Source organism: Ovis aries, chromosome 4 (assembly GCF_016772045.2).
Source record: "Ovis aries strain OAR_USU_Benz2616 breed Rambouillet chromosome 4, ARS-UI_Ramb_v3.0, whole genome shotgun sequence".
Taxonomy (NCBI): domain Eukaryota; kingdom Metazoa; phylum Chordata; class Mammalia; order Artiodactyla; family Bovidae; genus Ovis; species Ovis aries.
In genome coordinates, this window is record NC_056057.1 from 56,127,030 (window position 1) to 56,142,822 (window position 15,793).

The 15,793-nt window shown below is 34.4% G+C and overlaps 1 protein-coding gene across 2 annotated transcripts in view; it reads left to right on the forward strand.

Moving 5' to 3' along the window:
• PPP1R3A (protein phosphatase 1 regulatory subunit 3A) overlaps positions 1-13,920 on the forward strand; it is a 39,963-nt gene extending 26,043 nt beyond the window's left edge. For both annotated transcript variants that reach the window (XM_015095296.3, XM_042249195.2), the window contains 3 exons: positions 8,455-8,513; positions 8,610-8,734; positions 10,649-13,920. In XM_015095296.3, the coding sequence (XP_014950782.3) occupies positions 8,455-8,513; positions 8,610-8,734; positions 10,649-13,027 (2,563 nt within the window). In that variant the 3' untranslated portion in view covers positions 13,028-13,920. The remainder of the gene's footprint in view (positions 1-8,454; positions 8,514-8,609; positions 8,735-10,648) is intronic.
• Positions 13,921-15,793: the final 1,873 nt, after the last annotated feature.

The window sequence follows — 15,793 nt, forward strand, 5'->3', positions numbered from 1 at the left end:
CCTTTATTGATGCAGAAGTGTCTTCATTTTGTTTTCCTTTCCAGCATTATCATCAAGGAACTGAATTCTAATGCATGTTTTCATCCTGAACTCCTTCTGGCATTGTGCCTTTAAACTTTTTTTCCTTAGACACTTTTTTTTAAAATTTTTATTTTTACTTTATTTTACTTTACAATACTGTATTGGTTTTGCCACACATTGACAGGAATCCACCACGGGTGTACTTTTGTTCACAATTAGACATTTATTGCTCTAATTGTCTTTCTTTTGATCAAATATTTCTTTTCTGTTTTCAGTTTTATTCCTGATCAAAAGAAGACTACTAGTGTTTTAACACCAAAGGATTAAATACTGAGCCCTTGTAGTTGGTTAATGTATTATGAACTTCACTTCTCATTAAGTACAAGTTTCTGCTCTCCTCCCTCCTCCAAATCATAAATGGCTGTAAAATGTTAGAACATAAGAAAGTCCATTTTTAGAGAAATATCACAATAAGACTATGAAAATAAACAACATATAATACATAATTATTTATTTCAGGGAAGCCTTTTCAGTATAAGTATCTACTTAGCAACACCAATTCTAATATTAAATAATTCTTCTTAAGCGTCTTTTAAAAACTCTTAAATGAGGCACATATTATTTCTAACTTACAAGCTCTCCATTCATTTATTTTCCTTTCTTCCTTTAGGGAAGGAAGGTAAAGGAAATCAAATGAGAGCACCAGCTTTGAACAAAGAGGGCAGACTTAACATACTTTTTGAGGAGTTCAATATTGACTTTTTAGCTGCTTTATCAGAAAAAGAGGTGATGCCTAAGAATTCCAAGTTGGTTATCTTTAGTCAATGCTGAGTACTTTCAAGCAGAGTTGTTAAAGAGACACAAATGCAACATTCATGACTCATTTTGGAAATGATCCTTTTTTTATGCCAACTCTTTGATTCCTCTTGGAACAGAGTTACACTTCTATAACTACAACCTAATCCTGACATTTACCCTGACTGGCTGGGTAATTCCATCACATTAGACAGATTGTGTGGAACAGGTTTCACTCACATTTTAAGAGATATATGAGCTTTTAGCACAATAGCATTACAGAAACTCAGGAAAAATGATATTACTACTTATACTAAAACTATTACATTTTGGCAGTGTTAAAATTAACCATAACTCTAAAAGCCTAAGTGCCACATACCTAGAAACTGCAGGAATATTAACAGGGTGCATAGATTCTGACACTGAATAAATCAGTTGGGTAATAATAGAGAGTGTGAATTAGCATTCCCATGCAAACTGTATTTGGTGAAGACATTTTTAAATAGAAAGGTACTTTCACTGATGATCTAGTGATCTTTCTTTGGAGGGTGGCCTTCTGATAGTAAAGGTCTATTTTTTAAAAAAAAAACTAAGCAAGTATGTTATCATGGGCTGCCAGTTTTACACTTGAAAGTAACTTGTGGGAAAAAAGGTAACTTGTGGATTAAAGACAAGAGAGAATGAAGTAAACCTTAAAAAATATATAGATAATTGCAAGTAAAAGGAGAAGCACGGGAATTGGTTACTGCAGCAGTGGAGAACTAGTAATCAGCATGGTATTTACTACATGTCACTAATAATGATAATAACAATAGTGATAATAATAATAATAATGCATTTATTAAACATTTCTGCATATTGAGAATTATGTTAAATAATTGCCCTGTGTATAAGGACTAGGCAATAATTGGAAAAAAATGATACACAGGTTAAGTGTTGTGTTGAGGTTAAGGCTTGTTGGAGGTTGCATGGCTAGTAAGTGACTTAGTAACTTGTAAGTAACAGGAAAGACAGATTTGAATCCAGGTCTTTCTGCTCTTTTTCGCTATGAACTGACTAAAATAAAAGCCAGGAGACTAGGCATAACCTACTGATGCACTGTTCAGGCACACATACCCGAGAGTAGAAAGGAAGGCTGGAAAGTGTCGACATGAGCACTCGAGAAGCAGATTACCCAGCCTGGAAGACATCAGAAATCAGCCAGCAGACTAATTCAAGACTGCTGATTTATAGGACAGGAGCCACAGATGACCACTGACTTAATTCTCCCTTGCTTAGATCTTGGAAAGGGCAATACTTGATTTCTAAATCTCATGAATACAACCAAGGTTAGGCAGAAAGAAGGCATCTTTAAAATCTATATCCAGGCAAGTATGTGTGTATTAGCTGCTTAACGTGGCCGACTCGGCAATCCTATGAACTGTAACTTGTCAGGCTCCTCTGTCCAAGGAATTCTCCAGGCAAGAATACTGGAGTGGGTAGCCATTCCCTTCTCCAGGAGATCTGCTGGCTCAGGGATCGAACATGGGTCTCCCACACTGAAGGCAGATTTTTCACCCTCTGTGACACCAGGGAAACCCTATATCCAAGGAATCAATCAACAAATCACACTGATGCTACAAATTTGATTCCTCTTCACCCTCCTAATTGCCATCACCTTTATCATCATTTGTGCCTGAAGTACTGCAGGAGTCTCATGACTTACCTTCCTGCTTCACTATGGCTTATCCTATTCAGGCTCTCCTAAAGAGAGATCCTTAAGGGTACTTCCAGAGATTGGTCCCTAAATGTAAAACCTACCCTGTCTCTCCCCATTTAACTCCTCCATTGCCCCCTTGTCACTGCCACCCCTTCTCAAGCATTGATTTAAAAGTAAATAAAGAATTCAGACATTCAGTCCCACTTTTCCTGGCATGCTAAGTCCTTTAAAGCTGACTTAAACTAACCCCGGTACTATTCTTGGCATTAAAGAAAAAAACACAAAACACAGCCCAAACCCTCTGAACATCTCTTTGTTTCTGGATGGTTCTCATCTTTTTGTGCTTTCTTACCTTTAATTATTTGACCGCTTCTAATTTTTTCTGCCTGGAATGACTTTATCTTTTTTCTCTAGTTGAGGAAGTCCTATTTCCCATAAACATGAATTTTCCTTTGTGAAAAATTCCCTGATTCCTCCAACTGAGTGCTCTCCTCATTTCTGTTCTTTGTTCTCTGGAAAATATCATATCCCATTATTTATTATAAAATTTATCACATTATCATAATTGCTTGCTGATATATCTATTTCTATCATTACATTAGAGCTTCCTTGAGGTAATTGTATATATGCATATATAATTCATCTTGGATTTCTCAGTGTTTATTAAAATGTATGACATATAGATTTCCCAGTGTTTATTAGAACTTAGGGCATAAAGTGGGTTCTCAACAATGACCTGTCTTATGATTAAATGATACTAATGACTGACTACAGTATATATTTAAGGTACACTAGCAATGAAGTATCCCTCCACAAATGACATATCTTTTTGACTTTTTAATTTCTAAATTTATACTAGATTTAAAAATTTTTAATTATTTAAGCCCATAGTTAAAAACTTTGCCTTTTAACTTTGGAGGGAGAGGTACTTCAAACATTATAAGACACAAAAATATGCATGCTTTATTTATGACACTAACTTTTAATGAGGAAAGAAAAGAAGAACAATGTTACGATAATGCTGATAAGAGGTAGACAGAAAGGAAGAGTAGAAAAGACACTGCATTTATTCAGCACAATGTCAGACACTGTTAACCACTAGGAAGGCCAGTAAGAAACTCCCCTGCTCAAAAAGGACTCAGGGAAAAGAAAATCTCTTTAACAAGTGGTGCTGGGAAAACTGGTCCACCATGTGTAAAAGATTCAAACTAGAACTCTTTCTAGCACCATACACAAGAATAAACTCAAAATGGATTAAAGATCTAAATGTAAGACCAGAAACTGTAAAACTCTTATAGGAAAACATAGGCAGAACACTCTCTGACATAAATCACAGCAAGAACTTCTATGACCCATTTCCCAGAGTAATGAAAATAATAAACAAACGGGACCTAATTAAACGTAAAATCTCTTGCACAATGAAGGAAACTATAAGCAAGGTGAAAAGGCAGCCTTCAGAACAGAAAAAAAATAATAGCAAATGAAACTACTGACGAAGAATTAATTCTCCAAAATATACAAGCAGGTCATGCAGTTCAATACCAGAAAAATGAACAACCCAACCAAAAGTAGGTCAAAGAACTAAAAGACATTTCTCCAAAGAAGACATACAGATGGCTAACAAACACATGAAAAGATGCTCAACACCTCTCATTATTAGAGAAGTGCAAACCAAAACCACAATGAGGTATCATCTCACGCTGGTCAGAATGGCTGCCGTCAAAAAGTCTACAAACAATAAGTGCTGGAGAGGGTGTGAAGAAAAGGGAACCCTCTTACACTGTTTGTTAGAATGCAAACTGGTACAGCCGCTTGGAGAACAGTGCAGAGATTCCTTAAAAAATGAAATAGAACTGCCATATGATTCAGCAATCCCACTGCTGGGCATATACACCAAAGAAACTAGAGCTGAAAGAGACACTACAGTGTTCACCACACCACTGTTTACAATAGCTAGGACATGGAAGCAATCTAGATGTCCATTAGCAGACAAATGGATAAGGAAGCTGTGGCACATATACACAATGGAATATTAGTCAGCTATAAAAAGGAACACTTTTGAGTCTGTTCTAATGAGGGGGATGAAACTGGAGTCTATTAAACAGAAAGAGAAACATCAATACAGTATATTAATGCATATATATGGAATTTAGAAAGATGGTAATGATGATCCTATATGTAAGGCAGCAAAAGAGACACCGATGTAAAGAACAGACTTTTGGATTATGTGGGAGAAGGTGAGGATGAGATGATTTGAGAGAATAGCATTAAAACATATATGTTACCATATGTAAAACAGAAAACCAGTGTAAGTTCAATGCATGAAGCAGGGCCCTCAAAGCCAGTGCTCTGGGACAACCCAGAGGGATGGGCTGGGGAGGGAGGTAGAAAGGGTGTCCAGGATAGGGGGACACGTGTATGCCTGTGGCTGATTCAAGGCGATGTATGGCAAAAATCACCAAAATATTGTAAAGTAATTATCCTCCAATTAAAATAAATAAATAATTTTTTTAAAAACAGACTCAGAATATAAAGGGGAGACTAGAAATTTTCTCTAACATATTTCATTTCTACCATGACTGTATATAGTTCTGGGGCCTATCATCATCAACCATAAAGTTCTTTGCCTTTATTTTCAAATTTTCTAAAGTTGTTTTAATTAAACCCTTTAAATGTAATTGGTCATATAACAGATACTTTGGGTTTTGGAGTGGGATTTTATCTATACACACCCTGTAATTTAGACCAGAGAGCAATCCATTTGTCTGAATATATTACCTGAAACTAGAACTTAACAATTTAAATGACATTTTAAATGATACAATAAACACCTGTAAAACAAAACAACTTATCATTTCCTCATTCCTTTCCTCTGACTCACCCCACTGTTATGTAATCATAATCTTGAAAATCAAGCTTTCTTGTTTACATGAATTATATCCTATGTATTCCTTAATAAATATATTTAGATTATTTCAATAGCTTTTATCGCAATAAAAAAGAACCTACTCTGATGCAATGTTTTAGCACTGATCATTTAATATTATGTGTTGCTAAGATTTATCCATATTATTGTGTGTCTCTGTGTATTTTGAATCAATTTTGAGTGCTATATATATTTCTCTTGTGGTATACCAAGTTTTGCATCCAAACTTCCATTGATAAACATTTGGATTGGTTCAATTTTATGTAGTTGATGACGATCAACTATCAACTGATAAAATTGATGGTCAGTTTTATAATTGAATAAGTATAAAATAGCATCTCCTTGTGGTCTTGATTTGCATTTCTCTGGTTTTTAATAATGCGGACCATCCTTTATATGCTTATTGACTATGAGCATTTTCTCTCCTGTGAAATGTCTGCCCCTCTCCCCTGATTCTATTGAAATGTTTGTGCTTTCTTATTGAATTGTAGAAGTTCTTTATATTTCTTGACATTTATTTTGTGTTGATGCTGTATAATGTAAGGATCTTCTCCCAGTTTAGTTATATTTTTCTGTTATAAGGAGGTCTTTCAATGAACAGAAGTTTTAAATTTTGATAGAGCTAAACTGATAATCTTTTTTTTTTATAGTGTTTTTTTCCTTCTTTAAGAAAACATTTTCTACTCTGAGGTCTGAAAAATATTCATATATTCTACTAAGAATTTCAAGGTTTTTGACATATAAAATTTTAATCCATCTGGAATTGATTATTGAATATTTGTTGTGCTAATTTCACTTTTTTCCCCTGCGGGTAGTCATTTTCCCTATCTCCTTTTACTGAGAAGTCCCTTATTTCACTGATGTCTGACATGCTACTTTTATCAAATACCAAAGTTCTAGATATGTGTGGATCTGTTTATAAGCTCTCAATACTTTTCTGTCTCAGTGCCAATATAATTGTTTTAATGACTATATCCTCATAAGAAGTACTGAAACTACATAGAGGTGCTTCCTCTACTATTTCTCGGAAGTAGAACAGCTATTTTTAGTCCTTTATTCTTCTCTTTAGAATCATATCTTCAAATTTTGTGAAAACATGTTTTGAAATGTTGATTAGAGGTGAATTTGTAGATCAAATTTGGAGATACTATCTTCATAATTTTCCTATCTATGAACATGGTATATCTCTCAATATTTTCTAGGTCTTTAATACTTATTGATGCAATTATATTCTTTTCCCTGTAGGAGTTTAACACATTTTCTATTAGTTTTTTAAACAAGTATTTGATATAATACTTAAATTTCATCTATTTCGGATTCTTTTTCTTGTTTTTACCTATAAATCTAAGATTTCCCTCCTATATTTCTGTCTGTATGTAATGTTTTCGTAAGATATCAAATGGTTTTGTAAGATATCAAAATAGTAATACCCAGTTTGATACCTATTTGTCCTCACAGTGAGTTAAAAGCAAGTTCCTTTCCTTTTGATGAAATTATTTTAAAAATTTAAGCATTCTAAAGAATTTAATAAGAAAAATGATTAGTAACATTTTGTTTAGGCAAAAAATAAAGCTTTAATGATATTTTCCTCTACAAAGGAGATTTTCAATATTGTTATCAGATGAAAGATAAAGAAAATACTTAAATGCTGTTTAATGGTTTATATATTTTTAAGAGTACATAGATTTTCTGGACATAGAGAAAGAAAAATGTGTTAACTTGCAGTTGGAGTTCACAAAAATGAATCTTTGTATAATTATAGGCCTGATAAACAATATAGATTATATATTAAAACGGTATCACTTATGGTAGTATAATATTTTCTAATGAAATTGTCTATGTAAAAACATTATTTTCATTTCTGGGCCCACTGCAAGGTAGCAAATAGTTTTGGCAAAGCTAAAATTGAGCATCATAAATGTATACAAAGCTGAATTACTTCTTACATGGTCAAGATGGAAGAATTTGTAAATTTCTTGTGATTTGTCAAAACAAGATTAGCCCTCTGGGGATTTGGATCAACACTGTCCATGCAATGAAAACTAGGTTCTATTATACAAATTCACCAGTCATTGTGAACTCTCTGGATTTCTTTTATTGCAGAAAAATCATTGAGAAAAGTCAGTAGGAGAAAATTCAGCTGAGACAGTACAAGAAAATGTGAATGTTGGTCCAATCATTTCTGACAGACTGACTTGTGACATAACTATATACATAGTGAGCTTTTCACTAACTATTTTCTTGCTATTGTTGTGGGCAAATCTAAATTCTTATAATTCCACAAATACACCTATAAACAGAATACATTTGAAAGGAAAAAGTATTTAGCTTTCTCAAAAAGTATGCAGAATATGAGAGAAAAGCAAGTATAATCTGAATTATTTTAAAGAAAAAAAAATATATGCTTCCACATGAATGGCCAAAGTCTTGGCTGTAAAACTGGCCTTTGGCAATACGCACATGAAGTCTTTAAACTGTGTATAAATTTAGCTGCATTTTAGTTTCTATTAAATTTGTTTGTTTTCTCCTTTTCTGGAGAGAGAAAGTTAATATTATGTCAGTTCAACTGGAAGAATTTTGAGTAAAAAGGAACACAAAAAATTAATAATTGGAACATTAGAAAGTAATTTCAATGACCACAACAGACTGTCAGTTCATAAAACTTCATCATTTAAAACAAGAGAGAAATATTTGGACTTTCAAAGTGAAAATTATGGGATAATCTAGATTTATATATATTTTTCCTTTGGCTGTATGTTTTACTATGAGTAGAATAATTTTATTTAGAATTATGGTATTTTGTAAATAATTTTTACATTTTTCTACAACTAATATACATTATTGCATCATTCTAAGAAATTGTTTTAATGAAAAAACATACAAAGTAATGCAAGAAAATGTGAAAAGTTAAATAATATTTTTTAACTTGTAACTCATTTGAATTTCCTATAATAAAAATGCTATACATTTATAGTTCCTGAAAAAGCATAACATTTTGTTGTAAATTTAACAGTAAAGAAGAATCATCGGTAACATCAGATGAGAATAACTTTGAGAATTCAAAGGTTACAGGTAATATTTCCTTAATTTTTAAACAGAATATATTTCTTTTGTTAAAGCCTACAACTGGAACAATCTTACATAGGTACAATTATCTTAACTTTTCAGATATCTATGTCCCAACAATTGTTTGTTCTCATGAGGACAAGGAAGATTTGGAAACCAGTAATCAAAACGTAAAAGATGTAAACAGGGAACAGGATGAATGTAATGAAAAAGAATTAGAGCCGATGGTAAGTATTCTGGCTGCCAAGGTATTAGAGAAGATGAATCCATTTACGCTTCAAAGATGCTGCAATGTCTGCTTTTCAACAGCTTCATCTAATATAATTTGCAAATGTGAAAGCATAGCCTATTCTGTCTTTGCGTCTCTGGCTTCATCAACAAGGCTAGTGATTTGATTTCAGTATGTTACTTCAGGTCTCTGCAGTGGCAAATTAATGACATTCATTTCTTATCTCTTTACCAGCGGCTCTGAGTAACAGTTTGTAGGAATTACAGAAGAGGTAGCGCTATCCTGATGTGCATTTCTAATCTTTGTGACAAGTGTACACTTATAAACTCGTCTGTAAAATGAGAGGGCTGGACTGGATGATTGTTAGGGTTCTGTCCAGCTCTACAAGTCTGATTCTTGCATTTAGCAGTTTTTTTTTTTTAACTTACTTCCATCTTTGTGAGAATCTCTAAGTTCTATATCATTGGAAAGTATTAAATTACCAAATGAGGATAAAATAGCTTGCATCATAATTTTAAAACAGAAAACAAATTTAGAACTGTACAATTTAGTATTAAATTTGTTATCATAAATTTCACACTTTATGAACATTCAATCTATTTGGGACTTTTAGGGGGATGGTTTAAATAGCATTTTTATCACAAAGGAAGAAATAGGAGTAAATGAGTCACATAATGCAATTTATCCTTTACTGTATTTGGTTGGAGCTCATATCATTAGGATACATGGATTCATAATCATCGAATATTAAAATGACATTTGCCTCTTCAAGTGTCAGTGCTGAAACAGAAAAGAAATAGAGCTCATCTCTTTCCCCACACATTCTACCCTTTCTATAGTGATATGGAAGCTGCATCACTAAAGTATGCAATTTACTTTGCTCCAACTTTAAGAAACTACAAAGTTGTCACCCACTGTGTGAATTCTCACCAGCTGAAAGTTAACACAGCCATTTTTTTTCAAACCACAGAATATAATGAAAGGACTCTGAAAAATCACATACTTCACCAATACACCTCATTACAATGAGCAGGCGCAAATATAAAGTTTGTTTAGAAGTTACTGAGATTGTACGTCCAATAAATGAACAGGGAGCTGTAATTTAGATGCTAATTTGCTCCATGCTGACGTTAATGCATAAAACAATGAAGCTCTATAATAGATGGAAATACAACCAAATCTGTGGAACCCACAGGCATTGGCTTACAAGACAGCTGTGCAGTTGACAAGTAACATGAGCCTTATGTGAGAAGAAGGGGAAAACGTAAGATTTGCATATAATTATTGAGATCATGCAAATGTCAGTTATGAGGAGAAAAAAAAACACAGGCATCTCACTGTTAAATCCTGACAGTTGGCATCACTGAAGAGCTCAAATACATTTGAGTACCAGTTGGCAGAGGGTCATTAAAACAGAATTTGCAGAGACATTAACTCCCTCACTTTTCTTTGAGTGACGTTTTGCTATTAATAGTTTGCAGAGGCTTTGCAGAAAACATATTAATAAGAGAAACTATAATAGGGGCACCTACAGCAAGTGTAAATGCAGCAAGGGGCATCCAGGAAGCTGCTCTCTAATTGATCAGCATGGAGCTATCAATGTGTATATCCTAAGTGAGGAGAAAGTGCAATGACAAGCAAGAATAGTTGAATAATACAATGTGATATTTGGAAGCTGGGAAGGAGAGTTATTAATTTTGGCCCCTTTTCTTATTAATCTCATTCCTAAGTCATAGCCTAGAAGAATCTCCCCCAAACATTCATCTTTCAGAATTTGTGCAAAATCTACAAATGAAATGAATTGAGGAAATCTACCAGATAATCACTAGCCAAGTTAATGAATCCTATCTAACTTGCTTTGTAAATTTAAAAACAATAAAAATCATTATTTTTGTTGTTTTTACCCCTTAAGATAAACCAACACTTGCTAAGAAGTACTGCTTCTGGAGATGAAAAGAATACAGTCAATTTTCCAAATAACACTGAGAGATTAGAGAAGAAGCAAGTCCATGATGATGTATACACTGACTTGTTTAAAAGGCCTTTGTCTTCAAGTTCATCGGCAGAAAGATCCTTAAAGGGAGATTTTTACCACAAGGAAAAATATTTCTCAGGAAATGAGCACACTTACCCACCTTCAGAAGAATTTACTTCAGATACAGGAGAAGTCAAGCTGTCACTGGGAAATACTAGCAGTGATGAAGTAGTACAGTTATATAGTGGCAGCAAAGAACTGGATGATAATGCTAATCCAGCCAAAGTGAGAGGCAGAGTGCAAATGTCTTGTCCCTCTGCAGACCAACTAATGGCAGACAACCTTAACAAAAAACCTGAAGGAGAAGCTAAAGAAATTGCAGTAAAAGATTGGGAATGTTTAAGAGGTGACTTTCACTTGGATTTCCATTCAGAAAAATTGACAGAAAAAAGATCTTCCAAGAAAGATTATGGCAATGGTAAGAATGAGGAGGAGGAGCAAAGAATATTCTTAGGTGTTAATGAAAAACAAAGCAAATGTTTTCAATCAGTCTTACATGACCAAGAAAGAAAGACGAGCCACTCTGAAGTAAGTGTGGAAGGGATGGGAGCCAGTAACAGAGACCTAACTGCTCTGCCGAGTAAAGACACTGCAACTCATGACCAGTCAATCAGAGCAGATACGTTTCATTCACCAAGGACAAATCTAAGCCTGGAGGAAACTGTGTCAGCAACCTCAGACTGTGATCTCTTGGCTAGCAAAGTCACTACTCTAGGAGGGATGCCTGGTCAAGCTGGTTCACCAAGAAATGGAAATGTTTTGAGGAATAAGTACCTTTTCCAAGCTGAAGAAGAAAAATCAGTTTGGATTAATCCTGAAGATCAGAATAAGAACACACAGCATAAACAAAGTTGGAATGTTCTGGAAAGTCAGGAAAGAGCAAGAGGGAGTAAGACAACTATAACAGAGCAGTCCATAGAAAAAGCAGATTGTGAAGACATGTGGGGGAAAAGAGATGATACAAGGAGCTTGAAAGCTAATCTTACAGAAGAATTGTTTACCTGCCAAGAAACAGCAAGCTGTGAACTGTCTTCTCTAGCTGATCATGGTATTACTAAGAAAGCAGAAGCAGGTACAGCTTATATAATTAAGACAACATCGGAAAGTACTCTAGAATGCATGTCTGCTAGAGAAAAAGCAATAATTGCTGAGCTACCTCAAGAGACAGCACAAAGTGACAGGCCCATCGAAGTAAAGGAAACAGCGTTTGATCCATATGAAGGGAGAAATGATGATTCACATGATACCCTTTGTCAACGAGATACAGTAGGTGTAATCTATGACAACGATTTTGAAAAGGAGTCATGTTCAGGTATTTGTAATGTACACGTAGATGAAAAGGAGAAGGAAGAAACCATAGCTATGCACAACCCTGGGAAGACGCATGACAGGAAGAAATGTGTCACTGGGAATACAACATCTGTAGAAGAATCCTCACAGGTCATTACAGACCATCAAAAAGCAGCCTCAAAACTAGGTTTACATTTGGGAATGTTACCAACAGACAAAAAAATATTTCCAGAAAATAGAGATCCTGAGCAGGTCCAAGAATTATCAAAGAAAACAATTACAGATGTCACTATTCATTCTTCTTTAAACTCAGACGCTAATAGAACTTCTCAGAATGGCTCTCAGGTTTCCAATCACCATGCTAAAAGTTCAGTGTCCTCTGATGAACAGGCCACTACTATAGAGCATGCAGTTACTACCATGCCTCTCCAATCTATTTCTTCTAAATCAGAATTTAATTGTAATCCAACAAGTGAAATCCAGGGTACTGAAAAGCACTCTCATCCTGCATCTCCACTGGAAGAAGTTTCCAAAAGTTCAGGAATAGTGACATCAGATAGTACAAAGGAAAGATGTATAGGCCAGATTGTCAAACAAGGGGAACACAGTGTGGAGAAACCTCTAGGGCCAACGATTTTAATCAGTGAAGCTTCTGAGAACATAGAAGGGGTAAGGCACGAAAATGAAGGATTAATAAACTCTGGACAATCACTGTACTCTTCAGGCGACAAGGAATCTGACAGCCCTGCTTCTGATAGTCTCCCTGCCCAGGAAAGTCAATCTCAAAGTGAATCTCTGCTTTCAAAATACATCAACTCTAAAGTACCTTACTTCCTTTTGTTTCTGATATTTCTTGTAACCATCTATCAGTATGACTTAATGATTGGCCTGGCATTCTACCTTTTTTCATTGTACTGGCTATCCTGGGAAGGGGGAAGACAAAAAGAGTCTGTCAAAAAGAAGTAACCTCAGCACTATCATTACTCTCTCTTAAAAGATAAGCTATTTAGCCCCAAACATTTGGATTGGTGAAAGAGACTATTCATTGTTCAAAGAGCCAGTGCAGTTTTTCTCTTGAAGGATCATTTAAAAAGGAATGCGTATGAAGTTTGCTCCTTCATATAAGTAATTATTCTATATAGGACCATTATATTTGGATCATTAAATACCTATATGAATATGAGATCTGAAGCACGTCAAGTTGAAATTAGGTACAGCTGTTGCTCCTTAGCAGGCTATGAAGTTTCAATGCTTCATGTCTCTTCACTACTTAAAGTGCCATTTCTTGCATTCATTTCTTTTGCAGTAAAGCTTCATTTTTTTCCCTGAGCGTATTTTTCCCTCTGTGGTTTTTAAAAATAGATAAAACGTGGACAATGACAGAGGACTCTTTTTGGTCTTTGAATATTGACTATGAAATTTGCATTTACCACTGTATCACTTATCAGCACATTCTGATAAATCAAATCTTTCAACTTTAAGTTCATATTTTTAAGAACAACATCCAAGCATAGATTTAAGCTGAAGAAACACATTGTGTACCTGAATAACAATACACATATATACGTTTTATGTCCTGCATACCTACAAAGTCCGGGCATTTGTAAGCCAAATTTGACAAAGACCGAAGCAATTAAGAGATGATCTTTCAGTTTTACAAAATTTGGGGGATGGCCTTTCTTTAAGCAATATTTTTTCTCTTTTAAAGGAAGATTGTATAACACAGTTGAACAACTTTGACGTCAACTATTATTCAGAGCTGGAAATTTAAATGAAAAGTTCCACAAGCATTGCTTCAGAATGAATTTGTACCTATAAAGCATTAAATGGTAATAATTAAAAAAAGATTTACAAATGAACTACTCGGTATTTTTTTTTTGTCTTCAAGTAAATTTTTAACTTTCCTCACTATAAAATAATAAATTATTCCCCAAGGTGCTTTAAGAGAATAAACAACTAATCGTTGGTGATAGTCATTATACAGTTACCAAGTTGTTAAATGATAACTCAAATTTTAAAAAGTCAAATAGGCAGACAAGGAGATCTTGTGATGGAGAAATGAATATCCAATATACCAGTGACTGGTTGCTGCTATTAGCTATGGCTAACTATGTGAAATAATGGAACTAATCATTTTAGTCACATAGGTATAATAAAAATATTACTATACAATTAATTTCAACAACTATTTATTAAATGACTCTTGCCTGGAGAATCCCATGGAGGGAGGAGGCTGGTAGGCTATAGTCCCTGGGGTCACAAAGAGTTGGACACGACTGAGCGACTTCATTCAAAGTATGCAAAATCTTGTGGTTTGTTCTCCAGCAGAGCACTTCCTTTGATACCCCAAACAGCTAATCCTCAGGGAGGAGGCATCAATAAATAATTTGATGCTTTTGGCTTGGTCAGAAATAAGGGACAGAGTCACACTGAGGGAGCCCATTTGGGTGATTTCTTTTTAACAGGAACTTCTTTCATAGAGAAGGTAACACTGATCTTCAGAGAGAAAAGGTAATCTGTTTATTAACATATAAAGGTAAATTCAATGACTAACACTTGTATATACCATCCTATACTCCTAAGAAACATGCATGTATGGGAAGACAACATGAGAATGAAGCATTCAAACTGACTTTCATGTGGTAGTAGATAATTTCCGTAATTTTCTTAGGTTTAAGATAATTTTCTTAATTTCTTAATTAGGTACACAACTATTTCCAAATCTCTTAATTGCATGCTTGACTCAAGCCCCACTGAAACTGAATGCTTGACTTTAACTTCTTAGTTGAACAAATACAAACATCCTGAAGTAGAACTGAGAGCAAATATTTGATTGTTTGAGAAAGCATATTTTCATTAAATACAAGTGGGATACTGTAGGCTGTACTTAGAATATTATCTCTAAAATTGCTATCTTGATAATTTTGTTGACAGGTCTATATTACAACAAAGATAAAGTTAGCATTTCTTCAGTTCTGAATGACTTGGTTTTTGCATTCTACCTTTAAGAGTTTCAGTCAATATGCAATGTCTTGTTAACGCAAAGAACACTATATTACTTATGAACACAGGTGTCTGAACTGTAACTATTTTCTTATACATAAAAGAATGCAACGTCTTTAATCTCTTTTATTTGATTTTAACATTAACTTACTAAACCTTCTCATGCATACTTGCAATACTACAAAGAAGTTTCAAAGGGCTTAAAATACGTCATGTGTACTTCAGTGCAGGCAAAAAAGAAATAATTAGTGGTTTAACTGATTTTGCAATGACCACTTGTGAAGACTTGGAAATAAAATCGCAAGACTTATGAAACTATTGCTAGGTGGAGGGGAGGTAGGTTTTTGCAACCCATTTTGGTCACATCGCTATGTTGAACAAGAAAAGTGGATCTCAGGAAGAACTGGCAGCCCCTGGTTAATAAAGATTTTACTCTGAACCATCATAACAAGGGTCACCTTTACAAGCTTAGCTGCCTTCATCATGTCCCCTCAAGTACTGGTTAAGAGCCAAAAGAGGATGTGGCATGAGAATAAACGAAAAGAAGTGTATTATTGCACATCTGTTTCTATAGTGGGTAAGAAATGTGATGTAATAACCATCACCTTTTATCTTGCTGGGCTTCTGACTATTAGAAACAAAGTTCTAAAAATTAATTGATGAGTCAAGCAGGTGTAGGTAGTACAATCAAATATCTTTTAAAAATCACATCTACATAAGCCACCAACA